At 45.6% G+C, this 18,468-nt stretch overlaps 1 protein-coding gene across 5 annotated transcripts in view; it reads right to left on the bottom strand.

Moving 5' to 3' along the window:
* Positions 1-18,468, bottom strand: part of LOC124613013 (titin) — a 475,930-nt gene that overhangs the window by 223,128 nt on the left and 234,334 nt on the right. Inside the window, exon 1 of one of the 5 annotated variants that reach the window (XM_047141602.1) lies at positions 3,138-3,334. The exons of the other annotated variants lie outside the window; for them this stretch is intronic. Coding sequence (XP_046997558.1) covers positions 3,138-3,145 — 8 coding nt within the window. The 5' untranslated portion in view covers positions 3,146-3,334. Of the gene's footprint in view, positions 1-3,137; positions 3,335-18,468 lie in introns of those variants that run through there. 5 annotated transcript variants of the gene reach the window in all.

The raw sequence follows: 18,468 nt of genomic DNA, 5'->3' as shown, positions 1-18,468 counted from the left end.
TGACTACAGGTAATGCACGTCGACTGTATTGATTGTGTTCGGTCGCAGAACGGTTTGTTATTCTCTGCCGGACCAGAATACTCCCTTCAAAACAGTATGTGCCACTTCCAAAATATCTCCGGGAGGAGAGCGCTGCTGCAGCTGGAGTTGTAGACGCTGCCGTTCATCCAGCGCTGTTTGCCCATGTCCTCGGGCGCGGTAAGTAACGTCAGCGCTGTTTGGTTTACGCAACCCTGTCTGCGAGGGAGTACGCGCGGAAGCATACGTGCTGTACTAGTATCCTTGCGCACGTGATTTACGCGTAGCGCATTCTCTTCCCTTGTCTTGGACAAAAGGAAATCAGAGATAATTTATAGCTGACATTTCCTAGATGCAGACTACGCTAACGTTAATACGGCGAATCGAAAAACCTTGCTGTTTTCGATGGAAGAAATGTGTGTGCTTTATTTTCTATCGATAGTGGACAGCGACAATGTTTTTCCTGATTTTCATCCAATAATATTTGCCCCATTAACTACAGAGCGCTTTATTAAAAGAATTATTCAAAGCCCCTCTTAATTAGCAAATGACAGAAATGCTGCATCAGAGTGAAGTAATGGCATAATAATAAGTGCTCCCCAAGCATTTTGCACTCAAGGTTGCATTTCTGGTGAATCATGCTCATCGCGAAGTGTACTGAGTTCTTTCTTTTGACACTTCCGATACATCTATCGCTCCTAAATCTTTAGTGTCAGCAATTTCCAGCCCGAAGTGAAATCTGTCTCTCAGTAATTCTGCTACTTATTTTAGGCTTCATCTCTGAAATACTTGTTGCGCTCTAGGAATTATATTACGTTCGGTATAACACATTTACATCTACATCTTTGAGAGTTAACACCTTCGCGACTATCGCTTCCTGTTGCCAAGTGATGTCAGTTCATAAACAGTTGTCCGCAGCTCATGGTCGTGCGGTAGCGTTCTCGCTTCCCACGCCCGGGTTCCCGGGTTCGATTCCCGGCGGGGTCAGGGATTTTCTCTGCCTCGTGATGACTGGGTGTTGTGTCCTGTCCTTAGGTTAGTTAGGTTTAAGTAGTTCTAAGTTCTAGGGGACTGATGAACATAGATGTTAAGTCCCATAGTGGTCAGAGCCATTTGAACCATAAACAGTTGTGTGTGGTGTTGGGAATTTTTCCATTTGTCCAGTATTCTAGTTGGTCATTAGCCATGACGTTGATTCGACGCCGTGTCGCAAATCTACTGATTCATACAAAAGGTAGGTTTCAAGAGGGCGTCCTGCTGAAGGACAATGGAAGCTGCCTCCAAATTTCGGACTATCTTATGCATTAAGTTTCAGCGAACTCTCGACACCAAAATGAGGAGGCACGAGAGTAGGTACCACATCTGGCTCCACCAGCAGGAATGTTATTTTAACACAGTGGTTCGCTAAGAACAGTGCTTTAAGTTACCAAAGAGGTGAAGTTTCTTGGAAATCATACAGTTTTCGCATTCATTTCTAGTTAATCCATGTAAAATTATCGACTGTACTTCTGAAACTATCACAACAGTGATGTATGATTGGTTGTAATAATTGTTTAACAAAACATGCGTTTGAATCTTGCCACAGTTATAAACCTAGTCACGATACATCATTGATGGCTACAGTGTCTGCGTTGGTACATCATCTGTATCTTGACAATACAATGTCATTCAGATATGCATGCATGCATGCAAGCACGTCTGAAGGACATCGTAGTGTGAAGATACAGACACAATAGAAACACAGACATTGTAACCACCAATAATGTATCCATGCCTCGATGGGCTAAAATGACGCTATAATATTTGTCTCCCTGTGCGGGAACTTCGAATTCTGGGAGCATACGGGCTGTGACTACATGACATGTGGAAGTATCGTTCGGTCCTGGAGGTTCGCTCGGACCGACTGTTTGCACAAAGCGGAAAATACGGGTTCGAGCCCCGACCCGGCATAAATTTTCATGTGTCGCAAACAGCTGACATCAACGCTTGGCCGTAGAATACGAATCTATTTCATAATAGTTACGATAGTGACGAATGTCCTTTGTAATAGGTATACAAACATCAGGATACCATTTATAGGCAAAGGATACTTGTAACATAGTGGGGACAATCTGAGCTGGCTTTTAGCATAGCTATCAAAAGTGTAATAGGACTGGTGTTTGACACTATTCACAATATCGCATTATTAATCTTACCGCATTACCGTCCTCCAAATTTCAGTTTTACCTTAATACCACAGGAACGACTGGTGTTGTTCCGAACGACGAATATCACTGTATTCGTTGACTTAAGAACTAATGATGAATCAACACCTGTTTTATCGAATACTGAAACTGTAGTGAATGTTGTTGGTTCAAATAGTGGCAGATTCGTCGCACTCGATATGCTAAGTGCAGTTTGGTTTACAAAGCTACTACATAAAAAAGGTCAATTTTAGACTGTTTCAAAATTGCTTCGTATGAGCCACTAAAAAGTATTTGTATGTCAAATTCAAAGATGAAAAATCAGTTTATAATTTAAACCTTACGCTGTTACGTTCGATAATAGCTACTATAGCGAAGCATCTCCTTCTTCTGTTTCTTTTTTGTGAAGTATTTACTCAGGAAGTTCAGTCTGAAACCGCGCGACCGCTACGGTCGCGGGTTCGAATCCTGCCTCGGGCATGGATGTGTGTGATGTCCTAGGTTAGTTAGGTTTAAATAGCTCTAAGTTCTAGCGGACTGATGAACTCAGGTGGTAAGTCCCATAGTGCTAAGAGCCATTTTTTACTCAGGAAGATGTACGTTACCGTACTGTCACTGTAAACTGGACCACTGCATCTTCCGCAGTACGGTAACCTATAACACATATCTGATGTAACATCGATCTATCTGAGGTGGTTACTGCTCAAAGGGGATAAAAATACCTCTGCTGCTTTAAATCTAAAAGACGGTGTACGAAAGCTGTTACAGAATTTTTCTTCTACTGCTCAGACGAGCGACTGATATTCTCCGCTATTCCAAATCCGTATTTGTCGTTGTAGTCACACGCGCACACTGTCTCACACTGTACGTAACCGTGCGTGACCGTCGCACTCGGCACGCAGCGCTCGCCGCGTCGCGTGACTGCACACACTTTACCTAGCCATGGTGAGGCGGCGACGCTGTCTGGGGAGTGTCTCCGGTGCACGCGCACTGCTGGCGGCAGTCACATCCGAGGCGCGTGCAGAATCTAGTCCGCGGGATCGAGCGCGGGCCACACGCGTTACCGGCAGAGGTGGGCGTGTCCGCCCGCGACCGACACAGTGCGCTCACTCGGCGCGATGCGCGGGCAGCGTCTGCGCCGGCGGCGATTACGGAGCTGCCGGCCCGGCCGGGCGGGCCAAGGCTTGGCAGGCGTACAGGAGTCGCCGCGCCGCCTATCAACAAACAGCCGCTCTCAAAGACGCGGCCGCACCGCTCCGCTCGAACCCCACCCACTGCGTAGCGTACGACCTCTGACACTCCTTCCTGGAAATAACCTCAGTCTTCTGACGAAGTAAAGGAGCATCTACGGCTTTCATCACCCTCAAGGGTAATTGCCTTAATCGCTCACCTTCACCATTTATCCGATTTGCGAAGGTATTACTACAGTGTTGGACATTAAAACTGCAACAATTGGAAGGCCAACAAATGACAAATTTAAATTTACAGTACGTATACAGCATAGTAAGAAGAGTACATAATTTCGTTTGTATGAAGTTCATTCAAATGGAACCTGGTCAGTGCGTCCACCTTTGCCTTACACGTAAGGTGGCACCACATAATTCCTGGTATCGTGGCGCCATCTGTCGGTAGATAGGCTGACGCGTGCGCACCGTTTGATGTTGCATAGCGCCAGTGTGGTTTCACGCTGAAGAGAAGCTAGTCACACAAGTTATCGGCCACTACCGAACATCTACATCTGCGTGAATACTCTGCTATTCACAATAAAGTGTCTGGCAGAGGTTCAATGAATCACCTTCATGCTGTCTCTCTACCGTTCCACTCTCGAACGGCACGCGGGAAAAACGAGCACATAAATTTTTCCGTGCGAGCCCTGATTTCTCTTATTTTATCGTGATGATCATTTCTCCTTATGTAGGTGGGTGCCAACAGAATATTTTCGCAATCGGAGGAGAAAACTGGTGATTGAAATTTCATGAGAAGATCCCGTCGCAACGAAAAACGTCTTTGTTTTAATGCTTGCCACTCCAATTCACGTATCATGTCTGTCACACTATCTCCCCTATTTCCCGATAATACAAAACGAGCTGAACTTCTTTGAACTTTTTCGATGTCATTCGTCAGTCCCACCTGATGCAGATCCCACACCGCACAGCAGTACTCCAGAATAGGGCGGACAAGCGTAGTATAAGCAGTCTCTTAGGTAGACCTGTTGCACCTTCTAAGTTTTCTGCCAATGAATCGCAGTCTTTGGTTTGCTCTACCAACAATATTATCTATGTGATCGTTCCGATTTAGGTTGTTTGTAATTGTAATCCCAAAGTATTTAGTTGAATTTACAACCATCAGATTTGTGTGACTTATCGCGTAATCGAAATTTAGCTGATTTATTTTAGTACTCATGTGAATAACGTCGCACTTTTCTTTATTCAGGGTCAATTGCCACTTTTTGCACCATACAGAAATCTTATCTAAATCATTTTGCAAGTAGTTTTGATCATCTGATGACTTTACAAGAAGGTAAATGACAGCATCATCTGCAAACAATCTAAGATGGCTACTTAGATTGTCTCCTATGTCCTTAGTATACACTCCTGGAAATGGAAAAAAGAACACATTGACACCGGTGTGTCAGACCCACCATACTTGCTCCGGACACTGCGAGAGGGCTGTACAAGCAATGATCACACGCACGGCACAGCGGACACACCAGGAACCGCGGTGTTGGCTGTCGAATGGCGCTAGCTGCGCAGCATTTGTGCACTGCCGCCGTCAGTGTCAGCCAGTACCGTGGTGTTGGCTGTCGAATGGCGCTAGCTGCGCAGCATTTGTGCACTGCCGCCGTCAGTGTCAGCCAGTTTGCCGTGGCATACGGAGCTCCATCGCAGTCTTTAACACTGGTAGCATGCCGCGACAGCGTGGACGTGAACCGTATGTGCAGTTGACGGACTTTGAGCGAGGGCGTATAGTGGGCATGCGGGAGGCTGGGTGGACGTACCGCCGAATTGCTCAACACGTGGGGCGTGAGGTCTCCACAGTACATCGATGTTGTCGCCAGTGGTCGGCGGAAGGTGCACGTGCCCGTCGACCTGGGACCGGACCGCAGCGACGCACGGATGCACGCCAAGACCGTAGGATCCTACGCAGTGCCGTAGGGTACCGCACCGCCACTTCCCAGCAAATTAGGGACACTGTTGCTCCTGGGGTATCGGCGAGGACCATTCGCAACCGTCTCCATGAAGCTGGGCTACGGTCCCGCACACCGTTAGGCCGTCTTCCGCTCACGCCCCAACATCGTGCAGCCCGCCTCCAGTGGTGTCGCGACAGGCGTGAATGGAGGGACGAATGGAGACGTGTCGTCTTCAGCGATGAGAGTCGCTTCTGCCTTGGTGCCAATGATGGTCGTATGCGTGTTTGGCGCCGTGCAGGTGAGCGCCACAATCAGGACTGCATACGACCGAGGCACACAGGGCCAACACCCGGCATCATGGTGTGGGGAGCGATCTCCTACACTGGCCGTACACCACTGGTGATCGTCGAGGGGACACTGAATAGTGCACGGTACATCCAAACCGTCATCGAACCCATCGTTCTACCATTCCTAGACCGGCAAGGGAACTTGCTGTTCCAACAGGACAATGCACGTCCGCATGTATCCCGTGCCACCCAACGTGCTCTAGAAGGTGTAAGTCAACTACCCTGGCCAGCAAGATCTCCGGATCTGTCCCCCATTGAGCATGTTTGGGACTGGATGAAGCGTCGTCTCACGCGGTCTGCACGTCCAGCATGAACGCTGGTCCAACTGAGGCGCCAGGTGGAAATGGCATGGCAAGCCGTTCCACAGGACTACATCCAGCATCTCTACGATCGTCTCCATGGGAGAATAGCAGCCTGCATTGCTGCGAAAGGTGGATATACACTGTACTAGTGCCGACATTGTGCATGCTCTGTTGCCTGTGTCTATGTGCCTGTGGTTCTGTCAGTGTGATCATGTGATGTATCTGACCCCAGGAATGTGTCAATAAAGTTTCCCCTTCCTGGGACAATGAATTCACGGTGTTCTTATTTCAATTTCCAGGAGTGTAGATCAGGAACAATAGAGGGTCTATAACAAACACTTCCTTGCGGAACGCCGGATATTAATTCTGTTTTACTCGATGACTTTACGTCTATTACTACGAACTGTGGCCTTTATGACAGGAAATCATGAATCCAGTCTCACAACTGAGGCGATACTCCGTAGGCACGCAGTTTGATTTGAAGACGCTTGTGAGGAACGGTGTCGAAAGCCTTCTGGAAATCTAAAAATATGGAATCAATTTGACAGCCCCTGTCGATAGCACTTATTACTTCATGAGTATAAAGAGCTAGTTGTGTTTCACAAGAACGATATTTTCTGAATCCGTGCTGACTATGAGTCAATAAATCTTCTTCTTTGAGGTACTTCATATTGTTCGAATACAGTATATGTTCTAAAACCCTACTGCAAATGAACGTTAGTGATATAGGCCTGAAATTCAGCGGATTACTCCTACTTTCCCTTTTGGGTATTGGTGTGACTTGAGCAATCTTCCAGTCTTTAGGTACGAATCATTTTGTGAGCGAGTGGTTGTATATAATTGCTAAATATGGAGCTATTTTATGAGGCGAGTAAGCAGGAACAACGGGGAGTGATTCGTTTTTGACGGCGGCGGGAGTTGGAGGCCTTGAAATATATCGAAGGGTGTGTATTGCGAGTACAGGCTGAGTCATTCAAGTGTTGTGGAATGGCGCAAACGATTCCTCGAGGGGCCCGAGTCACCGGAAGACGATACTCGTCCTGGACAGGCTCATCGTGTCATCACACCGGAAATGGTTGTGGATGTGAATTCTCTAGTCTTGAACAACCGCAGAATCACCGTGGACGAGATCCATCTGTTACTGGCTATTAGCGTGGGCACCGCCCGCACCATAATGCATCAACACTTGAACTTTCGAAAAATCTGTGCGCAGTGGGTTCCCCACCAGCTGACTGCCCAACAGTGCAATACTCGAATGGTGCTCTCTTTGAGTCATCTTCGACGTTATCATGAGGAGAAATACGGCTTTCTGTAGCTTACTGTCACAAGTGACGAAACATGGTTTCATCATTTTGAACCGGAAAGCAAGCGTCAGAGCAAGCAGTGGAAACATGCGACTTCACCACCTCCAAAGAACTCAAAGGCCGTGCACACCAGTTCTGGTAAGGTCGTGATGTCCTTTTTTGACCACAAGGGCCCACTGCTCGTCGAGTTCCTAGAACGGTGAACCACCGTCAATGCCCAGCGATATCACGCCACTTTACAGAACCTTAGACGAGTCATCAAATCGAAACGCCGAGGCATGTTGTCCACTGGCGTTATCCTCCTGCGTGATAATGCCCGTCCAGGCACGGCCAATGCGGTGAAGACGACATTGCAGAAGTATCGGTGGGAAACGCTGTAACATCCACCGTGCAGTCCCGACCTTTCACCGTGTCACTTCCGTGTGTTTGGACTTCTAAACCAAGCTATTCTCGGACATCGATTCGTAACGGACGACGAAGTGTGTGACCGGATCCAGGCCTGGATCCGACAGCAGCCTACAAGCTTCTTAAAGGATGGAATCGACCGGCTAGTGTCGCAATGGGATAAATGTGCCAACAGTTTTGGCAACTATTTTTAGTATGTGTACTGTGTATCACAACATTTTTGAGTTAACAAAATCGTTACCGTTACTTGTTGTTGTATGCCCCTTATATCTCAAGGATACGACGAGCGAAGCTTATTACATAGGCTGGCACCCCTCGCAGCAACAATGACTGCTTTGCCTCCGCCAGTCGCGGCACACAAGAGGGCGCCGCGTAACCGGTAGTCTCAGCATGGTGACGCGGATATACTAGTGTGCAAAACTTAAGGACGAAAGTAGCTTTCGCATCATGTATCGCTGCCAAGTACCATGGCCCAATTAAACTTGTTAGACTATACATAGGAAATCCACTGTAGTATAGTACAGAAGGTAACTGAAAGAAACGCGCAATGAGACGAACAGACTGAGACTTGTTTAAAGGCAATAACTACACTGATGACACTGTGATTATGTTGGTTCCGAAGACATTACAAAAGGCAGTCTTAATAGGTGTGGTCACCGTGGACGGCAATGTGTGTTCCTATGCTGTCCACAAGAGTGTAAGGAGTTCTTGTGATAGGGGGTACAGTTCTCCACCAGCTCGGCTGACAGGTGACGGATGGTTGTTGGTGCATATGGACATGGTGCCGTACGCCTCCCCAACGTATCCCACACGTGATCGATGGGGTTTAAGTGGGGGGAACGGATACATCAGTCCATTTGTTGAGTACCTTCTCCCTTCAAGGGCCTCTACACCTGCGCTGTTCGATGCGGCCGCGCATTATCATCCATAAAATTGAAGTCAGAGACAAACGCCCCTCTGAATAGACGCACGCGGTAAAGAAGTACCGTGTCACAATAACGCTGACCGGTTATGCCCCCCCCCCTCCCCACACACACACATCATTATACTTAGACCAAGAAAACGATCACATTCGACAATGTTCCTCGATGTATTACGTTTTCCCACCTCCTGCCGTGTGAGAGTAGGACCAGAATTGTCAAACATGTTCGTTTGGGTGATCTAGGTGTTATGGTGTGGGGAGGTATAATGTTGCAAGGGCGTAATGACCTCCAAAGCTTTGAACACAGTGAAGCCAACGATCAACGTTATTGTCACACTGTAATCCTTCAGCAGGTGCGTCTTTTCAAGCGTGCGTTCATCCCTGATTTCAGTTTTATAGATGACAATGAGCGACCGCATCGAACACCGCATGTGGAGGTGCTCTTGGAGAGAGAAGGTGTCCGGTGGATGGAGCCCGTTCCTCCGACTTAAATCCCATCGACCACTTGCGGGATGCTTTGAGGAGACATATTGCAGCAACTCCACATGCACCAACAAGCATCCATCATTTGTCAACCGCACTGGTAGAAAAATAGAACGTCCTACCATATGAAACCTTACCAATCTAGGGTGACCATTAGATCACTTTGCACAGCACACAGGCCGTCCATGGTAATCACACATCCCATTCAGAACTACGTGCTGCATTTTGTTATGTACTGAGAACCATCAAAAATCGCAGTGTCTTCAGTCTAATTATTGTCTTTAAACAAAAATGTCATTTCTGTTCGTCTCATTGCGTGTTTCTTACAGTTACCTTTTACACTATACTTTAGCTTACATGGTCCAAGTTTCATTGAGCTATGTTACTTGGCAGGACACAACACAAGAAAGTTACTTTCGTCCGTAAGTTTTGCGGACGACTATAATTACAGCAGGACAAACGAAAGTGGTATAATCGCTGGTCACGTATCACGTTGTCATCATAGACAGAGAAACAGACTTTTAGTAACCAGGCAATCTAGTTTTGTGTCTTAAGAGCCTCCACTAGCGGCAACCATGCAATACCCAACTTATCACCCATTATCTTTCGTCTTCTGTCAGGTTCTCCCAGACGGTGAATATGTAGTGACTGCACTGTCCAGAAACATTAATGTGAACAGCTGTAAACAGCCTGAATAATCTTTTGCACCTCGCAGCGGTGAGAGGTGTGCAGAAAGAGAGTCAAATGGTTCAAATGGCTCTGAGCACTATGCGACTTAACTTCTGAGGTCATCAGTCGCCTAGAACTTAGAACTAATTAAACCTAACTAACCTAAGGACATCACACACATCCATGCCCGAGGCAGGATTCGAACCTGCGACCGTAGCGGTCGCTCGGTTCCAGACTGTAGCGCCTAGAACCGCACGGCCACTCCGGCAGGCGGAAGAGAGTCCATGAGGTTCTGGAAGGTACCGACAGGTATGTGGTACCATGACAATCCCAGTGGCGTGGCCAATTGCTCTATGTTTCTCGGCTAATGATCCAACGCGCGAACGACCAGATCTACGTGGTCCCACAGATTCTCGATTCGGCTTTAATCTTCACACGTAGACTGCGAGCTGTGTGCCACGTTGCGTTGTCCTGCTGGTAGATGCCATCGTGCCGAGGAAGAACAAACTGCCTGTAGGAATGGACATGGTCCCCAAGGATAGATCCGTACTTGTGTTGATCCATTGTGCCTTCCGCAATGATGAAACAACCCAGGGAATGCCACGAAAACATTCTCCAGGCCATAACACTCCCCCCTCCGGCCTGAATTCTTCCGACTATTGTTGCAGGTTGTTTGCTTTCAGATGTTTCACTACGTACGCGTCAACGGCCATCTAATCAATGGACCATAAAACGTCCTTCATCCGAAAAGACCACTGTTTGCCACTCAGTGGACAACCAATTGCAGTACTGGCGCGCTAATTCCATTCTCCAGGCCATAACACTCCCCCCTCCGGCCTGAATTCTTCCGACTATTGTTGCAGGGTGTTTGCTTTCAGATGTTTCACTCCGTACACGTCAACGGCCATCTAACCAATGGACCATAAAACGTCCTTCATCCGAAAAGACCACTGTTTGCCACTCAGTGGACAACCAATTGCAGTATTGGCGCACTAATTCCATTCTCCAGGTCATAACACTCCCCCCTCCAGCCTGAATTCTTCCGACTATTGTTGCAGGGTGTTTGCTTTCAGATGTTTCACTCCATACACGTCAACGGCCATCTAACCAATGGACCATAAAACGTCCTTCATCCGAAAAGACCACTGTTTGCCACTCAGTGGACAACCAATTGCAGTATTGGCGCGCTAATTCCATTCTCCAGGCCATAACACTACCCCCTCCGGCCTGAATTCTTCCGACTATTGTTGCAGGGTGTTTGCTTTCAGATGTTTCACTCCGTACACGTCAACGGCCATCTAACCAATGGACCATAAAACGTCCTTCATCCGAAAAGACCACTGTTTGCCACTCAGTGGACAACCAATTGCAGTATTGGCGCGCTAATTCCATTCTCCAGGCCATAACACTCCCCCTTCCGGCCTGAATTCTTCCGACTATTGTTGCAGGGTGTTTGCTTTCAGATGTTTCACTCCGTACACGTCAACGGCCATCTAACCAATGGACCATAAAACGTCCTTCATCCGAAAAGACCACTGTTTGCCACTCAGTGGACAACCAATTGCAGTATTGGCGCGCTAATTCCATTCTCCAGGCCATAACACTCCCCCCTCCGGCCTGAATTCTTCCGACTATTGTTGCAGGGTGTTTGCTTTCAGATGTTTCACTCCATACACGTCAACGGCCATCTAACCATTGGTCCATAAAACGTCCTTCATCCGAAAAGACCACTGTTTGCCACTCAGTGGACAACCAATTGCAGTATTGGCGCGCTAATTCCAGTCCCCGTCGCCGGTGAACGGCACTCGGAATGCGACATGGCGCCTGCTGCAGAGGCCCCCATACGCAGCGACATTCGTTCAACGGTCGTTGAGGAGACACTGGTGATAGCCCCTCGGTTCATCTGGGCGGTCACTCTGTCAGCAGTTACACACCTATTCACCCGTATACATCTCCGCAGCTGTCGTTCACCCTGTCAATCTACGGCCCGTGGCGCATCATACTACACTCGGCCCCGGTTTTGGATAGCGCCATTTTGCCATGCACGGTATACTTTAACCACGGTGGCACGCGAACAGCTTTCGAACTAAGAAGTTTCGAAAGTGCTTCCACCGTAGCCCCAAAAGCCAGTGATTATGTCCTTTTGGTAGTCAGATAAATCGCTCTGTTTCCGCATTACGATAACGACTGCATTATTTACTCCCCCCCCCCCCTCCCCCCCTTCCCGACACGCTGTATGTTCTGTCCACTACTGGTGATGCCACCTGCCGTGTGTGAGTGGCTGTTGCACGTTGACGTCGAACACAGGCGGTGGTCACATTAATGTGACTGGTCCGTGTATAGCTTCTGATCCACCTACGTCTTAAACAAGAGAATGTAATGTTGTGTCAGTTTGAACAAGCCATTCCTTTGATCACTGTTTTGTCCATTAAAATAAAGCGCTTCCTGAAAGATAATGTTCGGAAGCAAGAGAGATTATCGGAAATCAGGTAACAGGAAAGAAGATGAATGATGGCAAAGCTGTCTTATTTATATGTACGCTCTCTAAATAGGTGGGTATGGATGAGACAAAATGGTAGTTTTCGTGGTGTCATATTATTAATTGCTCTTTCCACTTCGACTGAGGGAAACGTAGTAAGACTTCCTAGATGTCACCGAAACCGCTGTGTTTATTCTCATATTTTCTTCGCGGTTTCCCTGCGACCGATACTTAATTTCTTCTGACATTGTTTCTAATCTCTGATTTACAAAATTTTTTTAAATTATTTAAGTTTTTCTTTGAGAAGCACTCAGTTCAGGTCCTACCACGAGGGCAAACTGTGCTTCAAAGAAAAAAAAAAAAAAGATTTTAACAAGATGAACTGACATTGCTTTCTGACTTAAATTGTTTTATAAGCATCTGAGAATGACTGTAAATATTCTGATGCTTATATTACAAATCTGTGTAGAAATAAAACAGTAGGGTTGATTTCTAATCCCATTTTGTCTTCAATCGTCTCTAAAATAACCATAAAATTTCATTTGGGTGGTGTGGAGAAAGGCGTAGATCACCATCAGGGTATCCTTTTACCTCTAGCATGGGGTGTTTTCGATTGATCTGGAATTTAATTCCGGAAATAGATGAACGATATGTTGATCAGCCACCAACAGTCTATGCTTTTCAATTTGTAGCGATGAAAACTTTTCCACATTGTGGATTCAACAGCTACTTCTGAATGTTGAGTTCTGTTACGCCAAAAAGATAAGATATTCTTAATACCCATAGAATTTCAAAGATGCATCATAGAACTTTTTTGTGTGAAAGTTATCCATAGATGAACTCTAATTTCGAGAATTCTACTAATGGACCAATCATATCCTTAATAAACATGTCCGCGAAAAGTTAATGACATTCGTAACTTTGATTATAAGTCTTCCGAAAAACTGTAAGCAGCTGCAGGTCATAGAAATACAACGACGTCTTAGACTGTTCATTCGTATGATTCCCAATTTCGGTACATTATAATAGTGTTATAGTATCACGCCGAGGTGTAATGTGAATGTACATGCGATGTTTAGGTTTTTGCATCTGCAAAGGAAATCATTGAAGAAGAATCATGATGAAATATGAATTATATGCATAGATATTCGACAGTGGAGAAGACTCTGCACTAAATGGAAAAAGAATCATTGAGATTACATAGAGCTTGAGAAAGAACGTCGAACAGATTATATGGGACAAATACTTTATCCTCTAGCATGCTAAAATTTCCGATAGGCGCATGATCCTTCAAACGACATCTAAAGGGTTTGCGTTAATTCTGAATCTCCGTGCAGTTTTTTGTATGCCTCAGTGCACGTGAAAAAAGGTATTAATTCCTGAGGGAGCACCAATAAACTTAGAGACAATGATAACCTGGAAAAATATCGATCTGAACATGACGAACGAGTACTGGGTTTGACGTTACCTCCACATTTTAGATCTACATCGATACTCCGGAAGCCGCCGTACGATGAGTAGCGAGCGTATCTAGCATCAGAATTATTTCACCACCGTTCTGTTTTATTTAAGGATTGTACTTGAGAAGAAATATGATCAACATCTCTGTACAAGCTCAATATTTCTTTTTGATGGATATGGGTGAATGTTTTTTGCCTATTCTCCCCGATAATTGACTGTTGCGACTGATTCTAGTGATTCATTGGCGTTTGTGTTGTCACACGATGTACCGTCGTCTCGTCTAATAACATGCATTGCGTAACATTTATAAATATCTAGATTTAATTATCAGTCTTTGCACCATACGTCGATCATTTGTAAATCTTATAACGACTTGAGTATCCTTTACACAAGAGTCATCTGCGAACAGCCTCATAGAGCTTTAGAATTACCCATCGGGTCATTTATATGTATGCATTATGAACAGTAAAGTTTTATGGCCATGAAAGAAAGAAATGACTAGCGTGCCGAGCAGTCGGGCCTCTTTTCACCAGGGAAGACAATGACACGGTCCTTGTTTGAGAAGTCGGTGCTGGGTATTTTTGTGACCTTGACGGCAATGATCTAATATAAAGACGTCGACAGAACATTACAAATGTTAAAGGTATCTACAAAAAGTAAGTCAAGTAACCGAAGAGAGGAGGTTGACAAATAACAACGAATAATGTTTAAATTTTCCCTGAATTTAATGTCTTGCCACTCCAGCCACCATTCAGCGGTGGAGATATTATCTGTATAGCAGAGTTCTGCGATTCTTGGGAGCGCGACAAACGCGTCATACGGGGATGGCCATTGGCTCGCTACAGGAAATAAACACCAGGTCTGGCGGCTGTCGTAACAGTTCGTATTTTGTTCCTGAAACCTTTGTACAACGAACCTCAAGCGCAAAAGTTGCCTCGTTTTTGGACCCTGACTTTGAATTTGGAACGCTGATTGTGTACTGTTGTGTTTAAGACGATGCTGGCTTTATTTTCAGGTACTCAAAAGAAGTGATCGTGTGCCATTGACGGCCAGGAGTCACCACCTGAGAAAGGTCGGTCGCCAACTTGCACGTCTTTTCAGTTGACGCCGCATGGGGCGACTTGAGTGTCGATGATGATGAAATGAAGACGAAGACAACTCCCACTCCTTCGGAGGAGAAAATCTCCGCCCTGGGCGGGAATTGAACTCGGACCCACTGGATGGCACTCAGACACGCTGACCACTCAGCTAAGAGAATGGATTCTGATTGTGATTCGACCTCAAGTTACCTGCAACCGTGGCGTTCACTGCATACAACTTTTCGACTACCGACTAAGCGTCGATCTTGTTTCCCACATGCTGCGTCGTTTTCGGCAATGATCTGTATTTAATATCAAGCTATGACACAAAACGCATATGGAGAAAGCTATTTACACTTACAGTGAGAGTGTACTTAATTCATTAGATAATAAATTACAGGCTACTGGCATTTTCTGTGACCTGTCAAAAACCTTTGACTGTGCGATCCACAGCATTTTCCTAAGTAAATTTGAGTATTATGGTGTCACCGGCAACGCTGCGAAATGCTTTGAGTCTAACAGTAAACAAAGGGTGTCGTTGTGAAATACCTGTGCAGTAAGCAATCAGTCTTCATCTGACTGGGAGTTAATTACTTGTGGTGTTCCTCAAGGTTCCATTTTGGGTTCTTTGCTTTTTCTTGTGTATATTAATGACCTCTCATCTGTTATATTGCCAGATGCTAAGTTTGTTTTATTTGCAGATGATACAAACATTGCAATAAGTAGCAAGACAAGTACAGATTTTAAAATGGCTGCTAATCAAATTTTCACTGACATTAATAAGTGGTTTAAAGCTAATACTTTGTCATTAAACTTTGAGAAGACCCACTATATGCAGTTCAGAACCTGTAAGGGATTTCCTTCCAGCATGAGTATAATGTATTAAGACATGGAGATCGAAGAGGTTGACAGTGTTAAATTTCTGGGATTACAACTCGATAATAAATTCAGTTGGGAAGGGCATACCATAGAATTGCTTAACCGCCTAAACAAGTCTGTATTTGCCGTGAGAATGGTGTCAGATGTAGGAGATATAAATATAAAAAAACTTGCATACTTTGCTTACTTTCATTCAATTATGTCGTATGGGATCATATTCTGGGGCAACTCATCAAACCGAGCAAAAGTTTTTAGGATGCAAAAGCGTGTGATAAGAATCATTTGTAGTGTAAATTCAAGAACATTTTGTAGAAACCTGTTCAAGAAACTTTGTATTCTAACCACTGCTTCTCAGGATATTTATTCTTTTATGAAATTTGTTGCAAGTAATACATCTCTATTTCCAACCAATAGCTCAGTACACAGTATCAATACTAGGAATAAGAAGAATCTACATAAAGGCGTAAAATCACTAACCTTGGTCCAAAAAGGGGTCCAAAATTCAGGAACACACATTTTTAATAAATTGCCAACATCCATTAAAAATTTGGTTTCAGGTAATGCACGGTTTAATAGAGTTTGAAAGACTTTTTGATGGGCAACTCCTTCTACTCCATAGATGAATATTTTAACAGAGACTGTTAAGTCAGGTCAAGTAAAAATATCTGTTAGATTTCAGTTTTGACAACACTTGGTCACAACAGTCAATATTAGGTATTTTGCGTATGATAAATTTATTAATAGTGGATAACAATGTTTCATTCTGACAGTGTGTTGACTCTGTAAATATTATCTGTCCAGTTCACTGCATTGTATTAGCTTATTTTCGACTATCTCTTGACAAATGATCATAGTATTAAGTATTATATTCAAATGTTTTATGTTTTTATGTCATACTCTCTGACATGTTCCGCACCCACGAGAATCATCTCATTTTTTGGGTCTATGGAACGAAAACTGAATCTAATCTAATCTAATCTATTCGTTCATCCTTGGTCCTTCTTTTACCCTAGAGTTAGCCACGTTATCCCACGGTCCGTATTTCCCAGAGATGGTTCCCACTTTTGAAAAATTCTTTTGAGTTAAAGAATCATGTCGTGGTATGTAATACGATGACCAGGTGACTTCTGTGATGGTGGCCTGTTTTTCAGGGCTCAATGGTAGTGAATGTGAACGGGTCTTGGCAGAGGAGGAATAATAGGCGTGCTCGGCTCGAGACTAGCTGCTTTATTTATGAAAATCCATCTTTTGCTGTGGCTCTGCTCGATATCCGACGTCACGGTGTCTCCCAGGGATCTGTGCGCTAAGACCAGTGACGCCGCCAGCCTGAAGTCAGTGGCGCGACCGCGAGGCCGGCCGTTGCAAAGTGGCCGCGTCCTGGCGGCGTCCCACGCGCGGCCGCTCGCCTGACCAGGCCCAGTGTATGCCAGCGCCAGAGCGCATGCGCGGGCTGTTGGAGGCGACGTGGCACCTCGGCTCGCGGAAATTTCGACGGCCGCGGCTCCTCCGCAGCCTCTGCCAGGAGACATTTGCAGAACACCCACAAAAATACCTGACGTGAGCTGCCGCAAGCCACGCCAGCACACAGGGCCTTCCTGCCCCAGCCGCAAGATAGCGCGCGTTGTTCTATATCTACGCCTAACTCCTACCGATGTTTGCCAATCTCTGACCTTTGCCTTTCACTTACGGTGTGAGAAAAATCTGCTTATCTATAAAAAGTCCCATATGTCAGAGTACGAACCCTATCACTGCGTAGGCGACAGAGTGGGTTACCAGGAAGTTCCAAATTGAATATTACATACTTCAGCCGGCCGGGGTGTCCGAGCGGTTCTAGGCGCTACAGTCTGGAACCGCGCGACCGCTACGGTCGCAGGTTCGAATCCTACCTCGGGCATGGATGTGTGTGATGTCGTTAGGTTAGTTAAGTTTAAGTAGTTCTAAGTTCTAGGGGACTGATGACCTCTGCAGTTAAGTTCCGTAGTGCTCAGAGCTATTTGAACCATTACATACTTCATCCAGCTTAGGCAAATGGAGTAAGTCGGCCGATTCTTTCTGCATCATAGGTGTCCTACGGTCCGCCTTAAGGGGCTTGCGAAGGCACCATTTAGTTGATGTGCGGTTCCTGAAAACACCCGAAATAAGCGTTTTTGACCATTTTTTGACCAGCAGCAGCGGATATCTTCAATCATAACATGTATCCAAAATGCCTCCGGATCACGTTAGATAGGAGTCTTTATTTTATGGAGCACCTGAAACGAACACCTACTAAGCCCAAAAGCCGAAACAACATTCTCCGTAAACACTCTTCGAGTATCAGTACTCGGATTAGTATACTCAACAGCAGAGTACTGTGGACGTATGTGGCTTAATAGTCCACGCGTAAAAAAGATGTGTGTACAACTAAACGAAGAGATAGGCATTGTTAGTGGCTTAGTACGACCTACTCCCATATATTGGTTACCTCTCTTGAGCCACATTCCACCTCCTGATATCAGACAGAAGAGGGCGCTACTAAGTGAATAGCAGGGGACTGCTGATAACACCGACATTCCAATACTGAACGATGTAACTTATTCCTTGCGAAGCGAAAAAGACTGAGATCAAGATATACCACTCTTATCACAGCCAGAACTCTCACTGAAACTGAATTCAATACCGTCGATGAATGGAAACGCTGCTGGCAACAAAAATGTCCTCCAGAATGCCTGAAACTGCCCTGCACCCCTTGGATTCGACCAGCCTTGGACAGTTGGACTACCCTGAACCACATCCGGAAGTGCCATGGAAGATGTGCAGACAATTTTCAC

The sequence above is a fragment of the Schistocerca americana genome, chromosome 1 (assembly GCF_021461395.2).
Source record: "Schistocerca americana isolate TAMUIC-IGC-003095 chromosome 1, iqSchAmer2.1, whole genome shotgun sequence".
NCBI classification, from domain to species: Eukaryota; Metazoa; Arthropoda; class Insecta; order Orthoptera; family Acrididae; genus Schistocerca; species Schistocerca americana.
Note: the sequence above shows the minus strand (reverse complement) of the source record. Positions and strands in the feature narration are given on the sequence as shown.